Here is a 22,709-nt window from a genome sequence, read left to right as displayed (position 1 = left end):
GTGCTTCATAAATATTTACTGTACTGAGGTTTTGTGTTTCCTATCACTTGAGAAATTTAAGTGGAAGCTACTTTCCAGAAATGTTATAAAAATATTTTCTATTGTGAAGAGTTGGACTAGATGATTACTCTCCCAGTTCCATAATTCTATGATATTACACTATCCTTGGGAGTGAGAATAACTCAGAAACCACAGGGTTTTTTTTTTTTTTAAATATATCAATATGCTGTTTTAGACACAGCCACTATGGGAAATTTATTTTTGCTTGATTTGTTGCAAGGGCTTGACTTTTCATTCTTCCTTTCTCCATCCTTATTTCTTTTTCTATTTGGGAGGGGAAATTAAAACTAGAGTTAGGATTGTCAAAAAAGAAAAAAGAAAGAAAAAAAGTGCCATTGAAGCATTTTAAGAAATTAAGAATAGAAGAAAGGTCAAAAGGAAACCCAGACAAGCAGGATATTCTTGAAAGTTATGTTAAATTTATTATATGCTTAAAAGGGAGTTATATGTCACAAACATTTGAGATGTCATGTTCAATTTATTTTTTCTATTCTACTTTGCATATGGAAATACTAATTTTATTGGGTGTTTACATCCAGAATAAAAATAAAATTTCAAAAAAAGAATGCAGAAAAAATTCAATTTGTTGAGAGGCCCTGACCCTCTGATTCTCTTTTCTTTTGTAGTTTCTGCAAATAACCATTACAACAAAAAGAATGTCATTCTTGCTGCATCAGCCATTTGTGTCTTCCGGCAACTTGGTTAGGATGTGAATAGCAAAGAACAAATTTGGTAATGCTCTTAGAAGAATTCAATTAATGTGAGTCTTCTGGGACCACAATCTTTATTACTTTACTATAAACTCTAATTCTGTTCTAGTGAATTTCTGTAGGGAATATTGCTGTGGCTGTGTACAAGAAAAGCTGCCATCTTTCAGATCTCAGCATGGGATCTAACGCATATTAGAAGGGCATCTCACAAACTACAAAGACACCTTCTTTTATTTAACCAATAAGAATTTATTGACCACTCATTATATATGGTGTGCTGGAAAGAAACCAAAGGCATAGAAGCCACTGTCTCTGTTAACAAGAAGCTTAAAATTATTTGGGTGAGATAAGACATAGACTGGGGGAAAAAAAAACCCACAACAAATTAACTTGCTATAAAAGATAGTATTGGATGAGTACATTATTGAGGATGGAAAAAAAAGCATTTTAGGAGTTCTCTAATGGGAGAGGTTACTGGAATAAACATTCCAGAGAAGTCTTTCCAAAAGAGGTAATTAGTAAGTCCTAGTACAAAAGCTACAAAAGAGAAAGGAGATGGATTCTTCTATACTTGAAGTATCTAGTATTTCATTGACACTAGCACTTTCTCTGTTGATTGAGACTTCTCTATGACTTACTAAATGGCATTTATGTGTTTCTGTGGTTGAAAAAAATTATCTTTTGCCCAAGCTTTTGATAATTGAACTCTTCAAACTTGGGTAAATTGGTTCAAGAACTACAATGCATTATCTGGTCCGTCTAGTTTGTTAGGACTTGGCAAAGTTTGCCCATGAGTGGGACAGATTTTCAAAACATGAATTCTTTTCATTTCACAATGAATTACTGGAAAGGGAAAACGGTGGAGGGATTAGTTAGTAAAGATGTCATCCCACCCAGGGTTTCGCCACAATTTGTTGTACTTCAGTGTTGGATCTCCAAATGCCTGCCCTCTCATGTTCCAGGACTGACATAGTTTCCAGGTCCCCAGTAGTGTCTTTCCCCCAACAAGCAGGCAGCTGACATATAGCTAGAAAACATCCCCCCTCATAAATCTGGGATCTCCCCCTTAATATACACAGCATTTGGGAGAAAAGTAGGCATAAACTTAGAATACAACAGCTAGGCACATATTTAGGAAATGTATATTTTCTTTCTTTTTTGGCTGAGGCGATTATGGTTAAGTGACTTGCCCAGGGTCACTCAGCTAGGACGCGTTAAGTATCTGAGGCCAGATTTGAACTCAGGTTCTCCTGAAAGTCAGGGCTGGTGCTCTATCCACTGCAGGACCTAGCTGTCCCAAAATGTATACTTTCAATGCAACTCAAAATTCTGGTGCTTACAAGAGCTCTTCTCTTTTCATAGAGTTATGATGTAGCTCCATCCTGGGTGGGTTACTCAATTGGGTTGTAAAGTTCTGCTATTCTCTCTCAATCTACAGGGCTAGCTCTCCCATAACCAATTCTCTTTTTTTCTCCAAGAAATCCCACTACAAGAAGCTGTTTCCCCTCTCTAGTGATGGACTGACCCCATCTCCAGGTTGGCCTGGAGTATGTCTTTGCTGTATCTCTCATTGGTTGAATGGCTGTGCTTAGAAGCAACATGGCCAGTGGGCATGGGAGGGAATGAGAAATTCTTCCCTTACAGGTCGATACTCACATTAAATTGACTTGCTTTTTAATTTCAAAACATATGCATAGATAATTTTCAACATTCCTCTTGCACTAGTGTTCCACAATTTTTTCCCTCCCTTCCCCCACCCTATTGCCTAGGCAGCAAGTAATCCAATACATGTTAGACATGTACAATTCTCTACATATTTCCACAGTTATCTTGCTGCACAAGAAAAATCAGATCAAAATGGAAAAAAATGAGAAAGAAAACAAAAGTAAGCAAACAACTATAAAAAAGTGAAAATACTCTGTTATGACCCACAAATCAGTCCTCACCACAGCCCTCTCTCTGGGTATAGCTGGCTCTCTCCATTGCAAGACCATTGGAACTTGTTTGCATCATCTCCTTGTTGAAAAGAGCCACATCCAACAGAACTGATCATTGTATATTCTTGTTGCCATGTACAATGATCTCCTGGTCCTGCTCACCTCACTCAGCATCTGTTCATGTGAGTCTCTCCAGGCCTTTCTGAAATCATCCTGCTGGTCATTTCTTACAGAACAATAATATTCTATAACATTCAGACAACTTAACTCAGCCATTTGCCTACTGATGGGCATCCGCTCAGTTTCCTAAACTGATAAACTTTCAAAGATAATCAGGAAGTGTCCCTCTTCTCCCTGACAATAAGGACGTAGCAGTTCTTCTAATTCAACTAAGCAAGACTGCTCACTTCCCAAAGGGTTAGCATCGTGTTAGCATAATGCAATCTCCTTTTGATTACCTGCTGAAGAATGGACACTTTCATTCTGTGATTAGATCCTGGGCTTCCAGTGTTTTATTTTATGCATTTAAGAACATTATTCTGAGGGGGAGGGTCCACACAGTTCACAGCTAGGCGGTGTCATAAGGCTGATCCATCTTCCCGAGTTCAAGTCTGGCCTCAGACACTTCCTTGCTGTATGACTGGGGGCAAGCCATTTAATCCCGTTTGCCTCAGTTTCCTCACCTGTAAAATGAGCTGAAGAAGGAAACAGCAAACCATTTCACCAAGAAAACCCCAAATAAGCTCCCAAAGAGTCAGAGGTAACTGAAAAGCAACTTATCACCAAGCCCAAGGAATCCATGAGACAAAAACATTAGGAACACTTCTAGTAGGTGAATCTGATATCCAGTGCTGATTTCAGACAAAGGACTAGCCCAGGAGGTGGGGGTGATGGTGTAGATGGAGCCCAAGAAGAGTAATGTCACAGGGCTGGGTGAGGGACCCTGGTAGGGGTCTGGAGCCCCTTGCTAGTGGGTAAATCATGACGTGATATCCACATGGGTACAGCAGAGTCACTTCTGGTTGTAAGGAAGCATCACGCGTGTTCCTTGGTGCCCTGGGCACATACAGGTAGCCACAGACCGAAAACAGTGACGATCCCAGGCGCTGGGCTGCTGTGGGTGCTGGGACCTCCCGAGGGGAATGTCCACAGTCAGAGTGGAAGCCCCTCTTGGTGACGAGTCTGGGGCCAGGAGCAGCAGGGAAGGGTGAGGATCGTGTGACCAGGATGGGAGCTGCTGTTCCCACAGTGGTTATCAACTGACGAAAGCTCTGGTAGTATGTTATTCTTTCTTTCTGTGATCATATGGAAAACTTGCTAAGAGCAAAACAAAAAAGTACTGATTTTCATTTGCCTGGAACTTTCTGAAGTGTGAAAGTTTAACTTTGCTTTAAGAAAATTCTATTCGTGAAAATCCAGATTCGAGGAATTAATATATGGAGGAAGGACTCAGGCAAAGGAAATATACTGGTGAATTTAATGGATTGTTTTTGAATGGTTAATTATAAGAAAATATGTGTATGAGAGAATGAGTAAATGGGACAGAGGGATTAGTTGGGGGTAGTTATTGGGGTTAATAGGTAGTGCTGGGCCTATAGTGAGGAAGATGAGAGTGCAAACCTGGTCTCACACAATTGCTGGCTATGTGACTCAGTATGCCTCAGCTTTCTCATCTGTAAAATGGGGTGATAACAATAGCAGCAGCATCCCTGAGTCGTTGTGAGGATCTAATGGGATAATATTTGTAATGCGCTTCAGCACAATGTCAGACATGGAGTAAGCACTGTCAAAATGTTAGCTATTATTATTGTTGCTGATATTATTATTATTAATCTTACTATTATTTTTCTAACTTGCACTAGAGGAAGATTCTTTTAGGGAGGAAGACATGTAATTTCATTGTTGAAAGGAAAACTCCCAATCAGGAAATTCACTCTACAATGGAGATCAGCACCTGGGAATCTAGGCCCTGTCCTCATGTCTTACTGTATAGTAGGACAGATGTTGGTTCAAATCCTCTCTCCTCTACTAGCTATGTGATCCTGGATAAGTCAATGAATCCCTTTATTTCAGTTTCTTCAGCTGTAGAATGTACTTGATATCCACTAAAGTCCTAAATCTATTATGACCCTATAAACTTCTTTGACTGGCACTAAATGAAATCTGCACTTTCTTTTTTAAGGACAGGCAGTAATGAGAATAGTTTGAAGGCTCATTATTTCTTCTTATTCCTCACTGATGATAAAGAGGATTAAAAATGTACTATATTTAAAAAGATTTTCTAAGATATAAAAGATTTGTTTTGGTGAGCCAGACTAATGATCTCATTTACATAGGGGACTCCCAATGAGCAAACTCCCTCTTCCAACAAAGAACAGCATCTGCTCTATAATTTATGGGTGGTCTTAGAGAGGTGCATGCCCACATGACATAACTCAGATCTTCCTGACTCAGACGTCACTTCTTTGAATCCAATATATCCAGATGCCTCTCTTAAAGGTAGTTAAATCAAAAGAAATGTCCCCTTCTTGAGGACAGGGTGAAGGGGATGATGATCAAGAAGGTACATGTGCAGTAACTGGTATCATCTCAAAGCAGATTCCTGAATAATTACAACTATCTAAAAGTAAAAATGAGCCAGGTTAGATAGAGTGCTAGGCCTGAGGTCAGAAAGACTCATCTTTCTCAATTCAAATCTGGCCTCAGACACTTACTAACTGATGACACTGGGGAGGTCCCTTAACTTTGTCTCACTTTCCTCACCTATAAAATGAGCTGAAGAAAAGGGCAAACTACTCCAGTGTCACTGCCAAGAAAACCCCACATGGGGTCACGAAGAACTGGGACTGAGCACTAAGAACAAAAGCAAAAATGAGCTCAGTTGGTTGTGATCTTCAAACCAAGGCTGGATGGGTCACCAATGAGTCTGGTGTGCTAGAGTATGAACTGATGGCATCAAAATTCTAAGTCAGCCTGAAAACCCCAAGGATTATTATATGACTTTGCAGTTAAGTTAACAAGGTTACCAAAACTCCAGGATAAAGTTAATTCCTCTTTGAACTTACATTTGCTTTTCCAATGGGACGGTAGGATCGACTCTTTCTCCCAATATCCCACAGAACTCTGGGCTTCCATGTTTGATAGGTTTGAAGCCTCCACCTGGGGCTCGGAGTTGTCGACGTCTGTCTCTGGAAGGTGAGGGGGAAGACTGCCTTTTCTCATTACCATTAAACTGAGCTGTAAGAGATTAAGATAAACAAGTTATCAGAGAGTGTAAGAATCAGGATAACATGTTTTTTTAAAAAAGTGTAAATATCTGAAGATGGGTCCAATTTGTTACAAGGCCTCCTTCACAAGATAAGGATGTTATTTACTCTTTTGAAACTAGTATTTAATGCTTTAAGCAAAGGAAAATTTTCTCAGTAAGGTGCCTTACTAAAGTAATTTTTCCTACAGTGAAAACTGCAAGGCTAAAAATATATTTGGCTTTTTAGAACATGATAATCCAGATGCTCTAAAATCACACATGAGGCAACTGTTGGTGTTGCTTGTTTAAAATATTTAAAGTGAATGTAACTGGAATGAGGATCTTTCAGGATGACTCAGTTACTATTTCTTCCACACTCTGTTATGACTGGTGAGTGTTCAGATTGGGTGGGTACATTTTGTTCTTCTACACTCAATTATAAACAGGTGAAATCCACTTTTTTTACAGATTGGCATGGATGGGGCTTACACTTGAGATTAGATAAGAATAGCTTCAGAGTACTTATTTGCTCTCTGATATATAAAAAAGATATTAATGATCCATGTACTGGTAATCACAAGTATGATATGAGGTATGTATTGAGATCTTATGCATGATTTAGGATACAAGAATAATATAGTATTAAAGCCATAGCAATGAGCCACACATGGCACAGCAGAATTGTTATGAATTTAGGAAAGAATGATATGGGGTGCTTCAGTTATAAGACATCCAGGCCACTGTTGAGGAGACATGTCTGAAAATGACTAAACAAACATGGATATTTATTTTTACTTAACTATATTTTATTTTTTCCAATTATATGTAAAAGTAATTTTCAACATTTTTGTAAGATTTTGAGTTACAATTTTTTTCTTCCTTCCTTCCTTACCTCCCCTTCTCTAAGTGAGCAAGCAATCTGATATAGGTTAGTACACATGTACAATCATTTTAAAGATATTTCCATATTAGTCATGTTGTAAAAGAAAGAAAATTCAGAACAAAAGGGAAAAATTGCTAGAAAGAAATTTTTTTTTAAAAAGTGAAAATAGTATTCTTTGATCCTCATTCAGTTTCCATATTCTTTCTCTAGATAAGGGTAGCATTTTCTATCCCAAGTCTATTGGAACTGTCTTAGATTACTATATTGCTGAGAAGAGCTAAGTCTATCAGTTGTTCATACAATCTTGCTGTTACTATGTACAATGTTCTCTTGGTTCTGTTTATTTCATTCAGCATCAGTTTGTATAAGTCTTAACAGGTTTTTCTGAAATGTGCCTACTTATCATTTCTTACACAACAATAATATTCCATCATATATATGTAAAAGTAAGTTTACAAAGAATACTTTTGTTTAGTGGAATAAAATCAGTTACTTTAATACCTGACTGGGTAGGGCACCTCATCCCTCTTTTTATTCTTAGAGACCTGTGTCCTTTATTTTGAAATTAGTCCTGAATGAAAAGTAAAGAATACTATGGGGAAATATTAATATATTCCTCCTGGAAGGAAGCATCTTAAGAAAGTACATCAGGGCATGTCAGAACTTACATTTCTATGATTTAAATGAGACATGGTAAGCTCACAGATTTCTAAATTCATGTGACAGGTACATTTTGGGGTTGAAGATGACTAAATAAGGTGGCAAGAAACTGAAACCACATGAACGTCTCTTCAATTGTGGGATGAAGAGGACACCAGGGGTCTCTGTGTGCTAACTACTGCATGTCAGGAACAAATGTTTACCAGGATGGTAGCCCTAATCTTAAGGGTACAAATAATCAGGGTGATGCGCCCCCTAATTATTCCCCTGACAGAATTAGTGTAACGAATCTGATTACACTGGCTTTTGCAAACTTTCTGCCTTCAGTAACTGAAAAACAGTTAAGGAAATACTTCAACTACTGTATTAAAATAAGAAAAAAAATTATATGTAGCTAGCACTTTACATAATGCTCTAAGATTTGCAAAGCAATTCACATATGTTATCACATTTGTATTTTGCAACAACATGGGATTATTATCCTCATTTTGCAAGTGAGGTAAATGAAGTTCAGAAAGGGTAAGTGATTTATTTGCCTGTGGTTACACAGCTGGTGTCATTTCTTCCCTAAATACCAACTAACTAATTTACACACCATGCAATTCCACTCCATGGTCAATGATTAAAAGATATGAGTCAGAGTTCACAGGCTCATATATTTAGAGCCAAAGGGACCTTATAGTTCTTTTAGTCTGACTCCCTCATTATAGAGACGAGGTAACTGAGAGCTGGGGAGATGCAATGATTTGCCTAGTGATCCAGGTAACAGGTGCCTGAGGTGGAACTCACCCAGGTCCTCTCAAGTCCAGCACTCTTTTTAGGCTGTTATTGTGTGAGTGAAGGTTGTCAGGTTTTCCATTCCTTATGTACTGCGATCAAAATGCAAACTTGTGTTTGCAAAAATATCTTTACAAATCATTTTCCATTTTGTTTAATATTTTTATGTCAACTATATTTCTTCTCCAAAATAGACTTAGAGAAGTAAAAGAAAACATTTCCTTTCATAATTTCAACATATTACACAAATACTTCCTTTAAAAATCCAACATCCTAAACAAGGAGTAATTCTGTGAATGAAACAGGGCTAAAGGCAGTTGCAAAGGCCTATAATACAACTTGCAATCAACTATTATTTTCAATAGGAATAAAATTGGAAACAACCACTCTAATATGGAAATACTCTGTCTGTTGGGGATAGATGAATGCTAATGTACTAGCTTTGTGCCTGGAGCCCCTGAACAATATACTTAATTAGATACTGAAAACCATTTAACTTAACCCAGCAAAAATAAGCCCTCTAACACATTTTCCTGGATGTAACCATCATAGTAATATTGTGATGGTAATGTTGTATTTAAAAATCAGTACCCACAAGAAATCCTTTGACAAAGAAGCGTGTAGTTTAAATTTGAAGGCTCCTGCAGATTAATGTCTCAGCCAGGATGATATAAACATCTGGCTTGGGGATCCTGATTCATTAAAAAAAAAGAAAAAGAATTTCAAGTGACTCTAGAGTGAGAAAAGTGTGTGACAAATAATCTTAGCTGATGAAATGAAGCATACAAAGAGGTATTCAGGCAACAGTAGTTGGTGAAATATACTGGGGTTCTAGAATGGAAGATTATACTCTAATCACTGGGTGAGAGAGAGAGAGAGAGAGAGAGAGAGAGAGAGAGAGAGAGAGAGAGAGAGAGAGAGAGAGAGAGAGAGAGAGAGAGAGAGAGAGAGAGAGAGAGAGAGGCAAAATTTCTTCTTTTCCAAGAAAAGTTGAGCAGCCTAAAGGGAGAAACTGAGAATGGTACAATGGAAAAAGCAATTAGTTCTCTGGGTTAGGAAACCTGGACTTGGCCAAGTCTCTTACTGGGTCCTAGGCTGCCTCATTAAAAAATAAATAGAGGAGGAGGTTGAATTTTTACATTCTTTCTCTTTCTATGACTAGGGGGGTAAATAACATATTTTTGATTATACTATAAACAAACACTTTTGAAATCATAAATTTTAAAGACTCTGCAGTGCTCCTAACATGCCATATAATGTAAAGTTAATTTTTGTCTTAAGGTATCTAATGAACAAAAGAGACTGAAAATACATATAAGTATTGAGTACTATTCTATTGCTTAAATATATATACATGTATTTAAATAATCATTCATTTTATTTCTTCCTTTTACATTTAGTATATTGGGATTTTCTTTATTTTTTAAAATAATCATAATCTAGGGGCAGCTAGGTAATTCAGTAGCTAGAGCACCAGCCTTGGAAGACATGAATTCAACTTTGATCTCAGACACTTACTAGCTGTGTGACCCTGGCCAAATTACTTAACTCTGATTACCTTTAAATATATATATATATATATATATATATATATATATATATATATATATATATTTATACACACACACACATATATATATCTTCTTTCTCTTCTTTAAAAATTGCTACTGCTATCTTTTATTATAAAATTATCTATAATTCCCAGTAGACAGCTATGCTTATTGACTGCCTCAGATTCAGTTACCTCATCTGTAAAATGGGGGTATTAATTATACCTAAGTTGTTGTGAGGATGAGATAACATATGTAAAACATTTTGCAAACCTAAAAGCAACATTATTATTATTAATATAGCTCTTCCTTTCAGAAAGCTATATAAGAAATAAACAAGAGAAAAAAAGATTCAGCAAATTAAATCAATACTGAAGAAATCTGATGTTTATATGGCTTGTTCCACACCATAATCTACCACTTCTGAAGAGAAGAAGGTAGAGCAGTGCCTTCTCTTCTCTCTTCTTTGGAGTCAAGCTTAATTATTACAATTTTGCAGGATGCAGCATTGATTGTTGAGATGCTATTTTTATTACTGCTTATATTATTGTAGTTATCATGTATTTACCTCTCCTGGTTGTTTATTTCACTTTGTATCAGTTTACATAATTCTTCCCATAAGTCTCTGTATTCATTAACTTTTTAAAAGAAAAACTGTGCAGTGATATTGTTATATTTATGGATCCAAAGTATTCACTAGTATGTGTGTATTGTTCACATTTTCACAAAAGGGTCCCGTATTTGAATTAATTTAACTTTCTGGGTCCTAACCTTTCTTACTTATAAAATTAGAGATTTGAACTAGATATATTTTAAGGTATCTTCTAGTTTTAAATCTCTAATGCTATGACTTACTTTCTTCGAGTCTCAATTTCCTCATAAATAAAAAGAAAAGAAATGATTGCTAAGGTTTCCTTCAGTTCCAAAATTGTGGGATTTGCTAATTGTCCAAAGACCTTTTGGAGTACTGACTAAATAACAGAAATGAGATAATCCCTTAAAATGAGGCTATGTGGTCGCCTTCCCAGGGGAATACTTCTACTTATTTACTAGGAAGTCAGAAGTCTGATGAAGATTAAGTCTCCAGTAGAGACTAGGCCCTAGGGGAAGCATAACATGGTTTCTAATTTACTTGAAAAATAGACAACAGGCAAAAATGCTAAACCATACAGCAAAGAACCTCAGGAATCTCTGGTAATCTCAGGAAAATGAACTCAAAAAAGTTAACTACCTTGCTCACAGTAGAGGTAGCTGGTGTGTTAGTAGATAAAACATTGGGACTGGAGACAGGAAAACCTGAATTCAAATCTGTCCTTGGATCCTAGCTGCAACACCCTAGGCAAGTCACTTATCTGCTTCTTGTTTCAGTTTCCTCAACTGTAAAATGGGGAAAATGATTGCATCTACCTTCCAATAAATTAAATAATTTGTAAAATGATTATTAGAACAGTGCCTGGCACACAGTAAGTACTTAATAAATGCTTATTTCTTCCCCATCCCTAGTCACTGAGCTAAAATTTTGTTACAATAACTTTTTATTTTCAAAATATATGCAAAAATAGTTTTCAACGTTCACCAATGCAAATCTTGGGTTACAATTTTTTCTCTCTCTTTTTTCTCACCCCTCTCCTAGAGAGCAAGTAATTCAATATATGTTAAACATGTGCAATTCTTCTAAACATATTTCCACATTTATCATACTATGCAAGAAAAATCAGATCAAAAAGGAAAAAAATGAAAAAGAAAAAAAAGCAAACAATAACAACAACAAAAAGGGTGAAAATACTGTGTTATGATCCACATTCAGTCCCCATAAACCCTCTTTCTGGATGCAGATGGCTCTCTCCCTCACAAGTCTATTGAAATTGGCTTGAATCACCTCTTTTTTGAAAAGAAGCAATTCCATTAGAGCTGATCATCACATAATCTTTTCTATAAAATGTTGCCTTGGTTCTATTCATTTCACTCAGCATCAGTTCATTTAAGTCTCTCCAGGCTTTTCTGAAATCATCCTGCTGATTGTTTCTTACAGAACAATAATATTCCATAACATTCATATACCACAATTTATTCAGCCATTCTCTAGTCGATGGGCATCCACTCAGTTTCCAGTTTCTTGCCACTACAAAGAGGGCTGCCACAAATATTGCACATGTGGGTCCTTTTCCTTTTGTAATAATCTCTTTGGGATACAGGCCCTGTAGAGAGCTGGATCAAAGGGTATGAACTAATAAATTTTGGAGGCAAAGGCACAAATCATGGTTTCATTTGACTCCAGATTCAGTACCTTTTTCACTGTACTACATTAAGAATTAATATTCTTCATGTAGAATTTATTAAGTAGAATTCTACATTCTACTTAGTGTAGAATTTTGTCTACAGCATTCTACATGTAGAGCTGGAAAAGAAATTAGAAGTTCTGTTGTCCAACCTCTTTAATGTACAGATGAGTAACCTTAGTTAAGTAATTTGCCTTAAAATCATCCAATTAGGAATATGCAAAAGGGGTGAGATTTGAACCCAGGATGTTTCTTTTCACAGCCAGTGCTTTTCTTACCATACAAACTAGGGGAGAAGTTTAGAGCATAAACATTAAGAGACAGAAGATTGCACAGGTGTCCCTTCCACATAGCGACTTTCCGCATGGTGATTTAGATTTATCTATGGGATTGGGTGTAACAAACTAAATGGGAGATTTTTAGGAGTTTTGCAGAAGCCACAGATGACTTTGGAAGGCAGAAAAAGTTTAAAAACTCAGAAATGCATAAAATGTGTGTATAGTATTATATAATACCAACCCACATTTTACAACAAGGTATTGTAAGCACCTTATGAAAGAAAAAGAAAGAATCCAGACTTTTTCTCTAGTATGAAGAAAGGGCCAAAACTTTTATGTAAACTTTCCAGATCTCACAGGCTCTACACCTTAACCCCTTGAAACAGAAAAGATAAACTCTACTAGCAAGCTGACCAATTTGATTGAAATGCAAAGCGCATAGCTGGCTTATAAAGTAAGGCAGACAGACTGCAAAGAATTTTAAAAGTAAAAAAAAAAAAAAAAAATTTAGTCTCTCCTAGAGGAAAAAGGGAATCACAGTAGCTTCTTGAGCAAGGGAGTGACATAGTCAGATCTGGCTTTAGGAAATTAGCTTTGCAGTTATGTGTTAACTTCATCCAAAGCAAATTTGCTCAGGACAACTTTGTGCAGTTTGTGCTTTTATTTTATGTACAGCATGTCTATATGGGCAATACCATGAAAGGTTGGGGCACTCTAACAAAGCTTAAAATTTGGTCTCCCTCCTGGAGGAGCTCGTTTTTAAATGACAAAAATTGTGGTATATATAAATGATATGTAAAGGACCTAAAGCAGATGGTGCTGAGAAGCAATATAATGTACTGAAAAGTGAGTGGGTCAGATTTCTCTTCTCTCCTTTCCTTACATGCCTAAATGGTTAGCCTAGCACCTCACATATATACTTTATTGATTGTTTGTTTCTATTTTTGATTTCTCCCATTATCTGAACAGAGGAAGAATAAGGAAGAGAAACCCAAACCAGTTAATTTAATAACCAGTTATGATCCCATAAGGCTATAAAAGTAGGCTGGGGGAAGAAGAACTCCTATCTAAAGTCAGAAGTTTATTTATAGACTTAAATTTTCAAAATTAAACCTATTACCACAGTGTAGATAAGAGAAAATGTATATGCAATGCTCTGTAATCTTTAAAGGCTATATGTTAGTTATTTTTATTATTATTATTAGCATAGAAAACTGTATTATGATATACACAGATATAAGGGTTCATTAATGGAGGAAGCTTGATGCCTGCTGTTTTTCTTCTTCATAGAATAGTATCAATTTTCAAATCAGCTAAATTGGATAAAATCTAATAACGTCCTAGACAATACTCTGATTCCCCACTGAATTAATTTATATATTCATTTGCAACCCTAATATTTAGAAAATATATTGCAACCCATATATTTTAAAAAGAACAGGTGGAACTGAATGGCAAGCTTAATTAGGCAAATCATTTTCCCTTAAAATAAAAATATTCAAGCTCCAATCGTAGTAATTCAGGAGTGAAAAAAAGAAATCACAGAAGCTCTAAACACATAACAGTTTCTTTCCTTCTAATTAAATTTCTCTTTAGTCTGCAGTTTAAAATGGCAATATTTTTAATTTAGTGATTTTTCTACAGAAGATAAAAATGTAAAAGAATTGTATTTAGGGAAAAACATACCACCCTCACAAGTCATTAAAATGGTGGAAATGAATTAATTTAACATGTAGGTGATTAAAAATTTAATCTGAATCCAACAAAATGTAAGTTAAACCCAAATCATGGCAGCACACTAGGATAACAATGCTTTTCTTGGCTCAGACAACTCTGACCCGCAAATATGAACTATAATTCGGTGGAAAACATTATTGATTCTTTCCAGGTTTTGGACATTTCATCTGTTGGGCTGCCTTCTCTCTTCTGACACTGCAAACACTCTAAAGTATAGGCTATCATCACCTAGTCACCCAAAGGATTTTGGGACTTCTCCAGCTAACACTCAACTGAAACCTTTTGTATACATTGTCTTCTTTAAAATGGGTACTTGAGGTCCCTTGAGAACAGGGACTATTACTATTCTTAGTGCTTAACACAATGCTTTGTATACAGTAAATGCATAATAAATAGTTGTTTCATCCATTCACATCTAGACTACTGCAAAGACATTTGGTTGATCTCGCTGCCTCAAGGTTCTTTCCAGTCCAGTCCATTCTTCAACTAACTATCAAAGAGATACAGCCATATCATTAGCACCCCCACACTCCCTCTTCAGTAAACTGCAGTGGCTCTTTATCAACTCCAAGATAAATTATAAAGCCCTCTATTTCGAGTTAAAAACCCTTAGACCCTTCCTATTTTTCCAGTCTTCTTACAACTTACTCCCTTCCATATATCTATGATCCAGTGATGAGGGCCTCTTTGCTGTTCCTCAATAAGCCATTCCATTTCTCGATTGGGAATTTTTACTGGGCAATTAATTCCCTATACCTAGAATTTTCTCCCTCCTCATTCCTTTATGAGTTCCTCAGCTTTCTCAAATTTTGAGACCAGAAATTCTTGATCCTCCTGAATGTTAAGCCTTCCCTTTGAGATTCCAACTCCAGTTCAGATTGGGAGACCTATGCCAAAATATGGTGCTCCCCTTATTTACTCTGATTGGTCCAAGGAGGGCTCCTACTGTGTAAAGACGTCGCCTAATCTAGAGCAGTGAGGGTGGTCTGGAGGATGACTGACAAAGCAGTTTCTTTAGAGTTTTGCTATATGATAGCTTGTTACTCATTTTGTTTATAGAATTCTTGTGGCCACTAAAAAGTTCATTGTCTAAGTTGAATAAGAGAGTTCCCAAATGTGGGTTATGGATTGTAAAAAAATCGACATATCTATAATATTCATATTTTCCACTTCCTTGTTTCCATACTGCTGTACTGACTAAATCCATCCGGAGCTGGTCAACAAGTTAGGGAAATGGAAGAAGGAATAGTCTAAGACATAAATTCTCTTAATTTTTTGTTCTCAAGACCTCTTTACACTCTTAGAAGGACTCCAAAGACTCTCCATTTATATGGGTAGGATCTTCAGTATTTGCCATATTATAATAAATACATTACATGTTAACATAAACAACATATTTTTTATGAGAAACATATTTTCCAAAATAAAAAAAAATTAGAAAGAGTGGCATTGTTTGATATATTTTTGCAAAATAGGCTTAGTTTAATAAAAGACAGCTGGATTCTCATCTGCTTCTGCATTCAATTTGTTGTGTTAGGTTATTTTGGCTTGAAGTGGATGAAGAAAATCTGGCCTCCCATAAATTAATAATAAAAGCTGATATTTATATAGTGATTGTTTTGTATCAGGCACTGTGCTAAGTGCTGGACAACTATTATTTCATTTGATCTTTACAACAACCCTGGGAGGGAGGTGCTATTATTATCTTAATTTAATAGATGAAAACAGAGGAGAAATGACTTATCCAAGATTACACAGCTAGGAAGTGTCTGAGGATGGATCTGAACATGACTTTAGACCTGATGCACTAATCACTATGCACTCTATCTTGGAAAAGGGAGAAGTTATTTTTCCCCCCTGAGGCACTTGGGGTTAAGTGACTTGCCCAGGGTCACACAGCCAGGAAGTGTTCCCTGTCTGAGACCCTCCTGACTTCAGGTGATGCTCTATCCACTGCACCAACTAGCTTCCCCAAGAAGTATTTTCATAGGCAATTAATGCTGCAGGATTATTATGAAAATTGTTTTGATTTTATAGATTCCTTTTAAAAAAAAAGTCTTAGGGAAGTCTAGGGATCATTGGACCACACTTTGAGATCTTACGGGAGGAGTAAAGAGTGATTTTTGACAGAGGCAGCACATGCACACAAATGGGCTGGTGACAGGGGAGATAATGCCATACTGTGGCCAAATTGTGCACTATGTGCCAGAGCTGCAGAAGTGCTTCACTGACAGTCTGTCTTACATTGCACACCAGAAAAGCAAGGAATTCAGTCTATCAGGTTAAAGCTACTCCAGCACCAGGGAAACCCACCAAGTGGGCACCTAGCTCATACCAACTGTCACCTATTTTGTGATAAGTCACAGAACATGGTGAAAGCTCAAAGCTTTGGGTATTGAGCCATATGTACTGGAGGGCATGTAATTTTCAGGCACAGAAAGGTAGTTATGATTTTCAAACCTTGTCAATGGCACACAAATGGCTTTTTCTGTGTATGACAGGAATCAATGCCTCAGGTGGCAGCCTCCTTGTAAATGGAGGATGTGTATGAGTGGGTGTTTGTGTGACAGAAAGAGAGAGAGGGAGAAAGAGAGAGAGAGAGAGAGAGAGAGAGAGAGACAGAGAGAGAGACAGAGAGAGAGACAGAGACAAACAGAAAGAGAAAGAGGGAGAAATACAGAGAAACAATGAGAGAGAGAGAGATCGATAGAGAAGAGAGAGAGAGAGAAACACAGACAAACAGAAAGAGAAAGAGGGAGAAACAGAGAGAGAGAAACAATGAGAGAGACAGAGAGAGATAGAAACACAGAGAGACAGAGACAGAGAGAGAGAGAGAAAGACAGAGAGAGAAAAACAGAGACAAACAGAAAGAGAAAGAGGGAGAAACAGAGAGAGAGAGAGAGAAACAGAGAGACAGAGACAGAGAGAGAGAGAAAGAAATGCCCTATAGTTTCATTCTAAAAAAAAAAAAGGGCAACAAGTCATTTCTATTGGCATTTCAGCATGAGGATAGTGAAGAACTCATAATTTGGTAACAAGAATATAGAACTAAAAGCCAGGATCTTGAGTTCAAATTCTCTATCTGTTCAATCTATTTCAGTTTCTTCAGCAATAAAACAGAGAAAATATTTAAATTCCTTAAGAAATTTAGTTTAATACTATGACATAGGAAAAACCAAGTGGCTGAAGAATAACTATTATCTAGACCAATGCTCCCCTCTTAGTGCTTCCTAAATCCCTTGGGAGTTTGTGTTATTGGTCAAATGAGTTCACATGAAAAACTCTTTAAAGTTGCTTTAAACAGCAAATAATTGCAGAATATTGTGAGTAGTGTGCTAAATTACCATGAGGTTTCATAACATATTTTTGTTGTTACTGTTATTGAAAGGGGAGGAAAAAGAGGGGAAGAACAAACATGACTGAAAACCACTGAAAAAGAATATGAAACATAGCTGAATGGGAAATGGGTTGTTCTATTTGCATATCTATCTTGGACAGGCATTACAAATGGGCAGTGACCAGGCCCAGAAATGAAAAGAAAACAGACCGGGATGCTTTTCAGAAAAACTATAGCACTTCCAACATCTCAATTTCTAAAGAATCAATATTGCAGGTGACAAAACAAAGAAATGAGATGTTTGGTTGGCACAAATAGGTTGTAACACAACAGTAACAATGACTACACACAAGCAGCGGTAAGGGGGGATATGATGCAAGAGGTAAATAATCAGAAAAGGAGGTGCATCAGTCCCATAGTAAAAGCGAGAATTGATGACAGACAACTTGAGTACTGTCCTGGTACTAATATAATGTTAAAAGACTAGCTTGTGAGCTATATGTTGGAGGGATATAGGTTCTGATGAGATCAATTGAAATGCTGATGAATAATTTACTCCTAGGGACATAGTAAAGAAAGCTATTTGTAAATTTTAAAATCTTATAAAACTTCTTAATCACAGACACAATTATCTTTTAAAATTGTCACAGACATCTGAGCCTGTTGACAAGAAATATTTTTATGTATGTAAGGATAGAAATACCATATGAGGGTAAAAGTGTGAATCTTATACCTGTAATAGTTCTGACTCAAAAGTAAAAAATTAATTACACCTAAAGCAGGCTGGGTATAAGAAGGGAGTAGGGGGCATAAAGCTAATTCACTGAGAGGAATGTACTAGGAGAAAAGGAAAGGAAGAAGTGGGATGGTGTAAGTTATCTGGCATAAAAATGGAGGCAAAAAAAAAGCTTTTACAATGGAGAGGAGAAGGAGGAGAGAGTGAGTGAGTGAACTTTACTCATCCTCAGTGAGGAAATAACATATACACACAATAGGAATATAGAAATCTATGTTATCCTGTAGGAAAAAAGGAGGGAAATGGGATATAGGAAGGGGGGAGGGTGATCATATTGAGAGAGAGAGTGGTAAGTAGCAAAATACTTTTGAGGAAGGACAGGGTAAAAAGGAGAGAGAGAATAAATGGAGGGAAATACAGTTAGCAATAATAACTGTAAAAAGAATTTTGAAGCTAGTTTCTCTGATAAGGGCTCATTTCTCAACATAGAGGGAACTCAATCAAATTTATAAAAAATAAGAGCCATGTTCCAATTGATAAACGATCAACTGATCTATTCTCCAAAGGATATAAATTCATGCATCTCCTTTGACCTAATAACATCATTACTAGGCATGAATACCAAAAGAGGTTTTTTTGTTTTTTATTTTTTTAAGAGGAACATGGCCTATATATATGTACAAAAAACCATTTATAACAGCTCTCTTTTCAAGACAAAGAATTTGAAATCACTTGGGAAATGAATGAATAAATTGTAGCATAGAAATATAGATATATTATGGAATATTATCATTCTATGGGAAATGATGTGCAGGATACTCTCAGAAAAAAAACAAAAAACAACAAAACCTGGAAAGTCCTCCATGTACATAAGCAAAGTGAAATGTACTATATACAAAGTAATAGCAATGTTCTGAGATGACCTTTGCTGTTCTCAGTGGTACAATGATTCACAACTATTCTGAAGGATTTATGATGAAAAATCCTATCCACATCCAGAGAAGGAACTGATTTTGTCTGAATACAAATTGAAGTATAATCTCTCTCTCTCTTTTTTAAACTTTATTTTTCTTGAGGGTTTTTTTCCCCATTAGGATGAGAGATCTATGTTTCTTTTATAACATGACTTTTGTGGAAATGTTTTGCATAACTTCACATGTGATTTCTTAATTGAGGGAACTCAAAAGTTTTAAAAACAAATATTAAAAATTGTTTTAAATGTAACTGGAGAAAAATATTAAATAAAAAACATAGGAAAAAAAGGAATTTATAAAGCTAATTCACCAAACCTGTCTCTTTAAAAAAAGTTCACACTCTTCTTTGCTATCCTTCATTTGGGAATTGTCTATAGAAAGCATTCATTATGATGAAGTCAAATAAGCAGAAAGCCCTATTTCATCCACATCACAGAGTGCAATCCTCCCATTTGGAGCTCCAATTGATTTGACTAACTTGCCAAAAGCAAGTCATCTATAATCTCTACAGGATGGAACCCTTCAACTGACAAATATTCTGAATTATTCAATTAGATTATATATTTTTTGGGGGTGGATAATTTTCTTTTATTTTAAAATGTATCATTTATCTGATCATTTATCAATTAGAGAATAGCTAGTATTTTAATATATTTGACTCAGTCTCTATATATTCGAGAAATGAGACCTTTATCAAAGACAATGCTATACAGATTTGTTTCCCAGATTTCTGCTTTCCTTCTATCTTGATTGCATTGGTTTTATACATGCAAACGGTTTTAAATTTAATATAATCAAAATTATTTATTTTACATTTTGTAATGCTTTATTTCTATATCTATTTTTTCTATATGAATTCTTCCCTTCATAGATCTGACAGGTAAACTATGTTCTTCTAATTTGCTTATGGTGTTATCCTTTATGTCTAAATCATGTACCCATTTTGACCTTATCTTAGTATGTAAAGTGAGATGTCAATCTATACCTAGTTTGTGCCCTATTGTTTTCCAGTTTTCTCAGCAGTTTTTATTAAATAGTGATTTCTTATCCCAAATACTAACTTCTAATGTTATATAGGCTTAGTATTAAAACTTTTCTTTTAATCACCCAGATTCCTTGGAAGTAAAAATCCAACAATCTTATTCCTTCCCCATAAAGGATGCCATTTTGCAGAAAATAATATCCTAAAACTAGGGATAGGGACAAGAGAAGTATTGGGATAAATCATAGGCTCTTACCTCCAGCGCTAATTCTCCCGCATGATTATCTGGCTCCTATTTTCCTCTTTTATAGCTTTAATTTTGCCAGGTTTTAAGACACTCTCCAGAGAAACCTCTAAGTCACAGATCATACCTTCCACCTGTACTCTATTAATCTCTAATTCCATTAACACTGGCCTTTTCCCATGTATAATTACAAGATCCATTAATCTTTCTTTAGCCTGGGCTCAGTCTTTCAAGATCAAAAGCTCATTCACCTGGGTCTCTAATTGCCTAATAAGCACGGACAATTTATTTTCATTCTCCCTTTCTTGGCAATACAGCTTTTCCAAAGGTGTCAATAGGAGCCAAGGAATATTTTTATTTTTTCTCATCAAATTCTTCAGGCATTCATCGTGCCAATCCCACAGGGTGAATGGAAAGACACTTTAAATGCTCCATGCTGAGTCTTCCCAAATGTTCACTATCTGGAGACATGTTTTTCAATGCACAACACAGGAATCTTCATGTTTGAAGGGGAAAAGAGAAGGAAAAAAGCAGGACCATGATCCCTTTTAGTTTTCTCTCACATTAAAAACATGAACTGACAAGCATGTTGGAATGGGAAGGACATTAAATGGAGTTGGGTTTAAGTCTTAGCTCTGTCACTGATGTGCTGCAGAATATGGGGCAAGTCGTTGCCACTCTCTAAGCTTAGGTCTTCCTCATGCTATATGGGCTTAGTATTAAAATTGAGGGGTTTGGATTAGAGGATCCTAACTTCTCCAACATTTTTGCGATTTTTTTGCTTTATAGACAAGGAAGGGTATTAAAAAGTAACATGCTCAAGCTGTATATGATAAATGAGTATAAACACAGATAAATTCTAATAAACTCTACATATGCTTCTAAGGTGAATTCTAGGAATTCATGTGTTTATAAATCAAAACATTTGCAAATAAAACAAAAAAGCCTACCTGCTTCAGTTACATGCCTTGCTACATATATTTGTACTTGACAATTATCTCCTTGAATAGAGAGACACACAACATCCCCTGCAGATGCCTAATACAGGAAATGACAAAGCTCCTTAATTTTTCATCTGCACATCATCAAGCATCCAAATTTAGCAGGCTGACTGTTTTGACATAGAAGTTGAATTACATCATTCAAGGAATTGGATGTATTTAGATAAATGTATATATGTTAGCTTGAAACATTTGTTCATTAGGAAGTGATGGGACAGAGAATATAAGCACCAAAACTCCATTTCTCCTTTATTTTGACAAAAGTGCAATTCCTTAATGGGCTGCCTAGCCCATTTAGTTTGTGGATGGCTTTTATGATATTTTAGTCCATTATCTCTGCCAATCGTAATTCATTACAATTTCTTGCCTTCATCCTTAGACTATCCACTGGTATTTAAACCAAATAAATCTTTTTCATGAGCTAGTTAGCATAAAAATTGAAAAAACTCATATTATTTTTATTATTTGGCATGTGGAATGGTAAACAATGACAACAAAGATGATATGACTAAAACAAATTCATGAGAGGAAATCATTTAATAAGCCTAACCTTTTATTGTATGGCTGTAAGCCACAAAACACAACAGTCTCTGATGAACTGAAAATGAATATACCCAGAGGGCAATGGGAAGGCACACAGAGGGTGGTAACAGGCAGCCACACATCACTAACCAGGAAATATAAAGAACAACTACAGAAAATGATATCATTGAGGAAACACAGGAAAAAAAAGATGAAATAGCCATGTGGCAAGTGGATGATGCTTGGGTACCACTGGTACATCCTTGAGATAACCAGAGGTAATGAGGAAGAGCCCTGGCGGAAGGGCTACCTGGTAGCCAATCAATGTCCTTAACATGGAGATGGGCAGATAAAGGTTGCAGAGGATGGGGTGTATTGTGATTGATATCACTGTTTAGAATTGCTACCTTGATGAGTTCACTGATATATATGAACTGAATATTAAAATATGAGGGAGGGAGGTGACTCAATATATAGAGTATTGGGCCTTGAGTCAGCAATACCTGAGTTCAAATCCAGCCTAAGATCTTATTTGTGTGACCCTGAAAGTCCCTTAACTTCTCTTTATCTGTTTCTTCACCCTTAAACTGGGGATTAAAATAAAAAACTTATCTCCTGTTTTTTTGTGGAAATCAATTGAGATATAATTGTTTGTGAACCTTAAAGTGCTATACAAATGTTAGCTATTAATAATAATAATAGCTAACATTCATATGCTGCTACTATGTGCCAAGTACTGTGTTATTATTCAATGGGACATACTGTTCTTCTTGATGCACCCCAGCATGCTAATGT

General features: G+C 36.1%; 1 protein-coding gene across 1 annotated transcript in view; it reads right to left on the bottom strand.

Moving 5' to 3' along the window:
* The window catches only part of SHB (SH2 domain containing adaptor protein B), a 342,467-nt gene that overhangs the window by 100,825 nt on the left and 218,933 nt on the right, over nucleotides 1-22,709 (bottom strand). The window contains exon 4 of the mRNA XM_051995808.1: nucleotides 5,773-5,944. Coding sequence (XP_051851768.1) covers nucleotides 5,773-5,944 — 172 coding nt within the window. The remainder of the gene's footprint in view (nucleotides 1-5,772; nucleotides 5,945-22,709) is intronic.

This window comes from Antechinus flavipes, chromosome 1 (genome assembly GCF_016432865.1).
Source record: "Antechinus flavipes isolate AdamAnt ecotype Samford, QLD, Australia chromosome 1, AdamAnt_v2, whole genome shotgun sequence".
NCBI lineage: Eukaryota > Metazoa > Chordata > Mammalia > Dasyuromorphia > Dasyuridae > Antechinus > Antechinus flavipes.
Note: the sequence above shows the minus strand (reverse complement) of the source record. Positions and strands in the feature narration are given on the sequence as shown.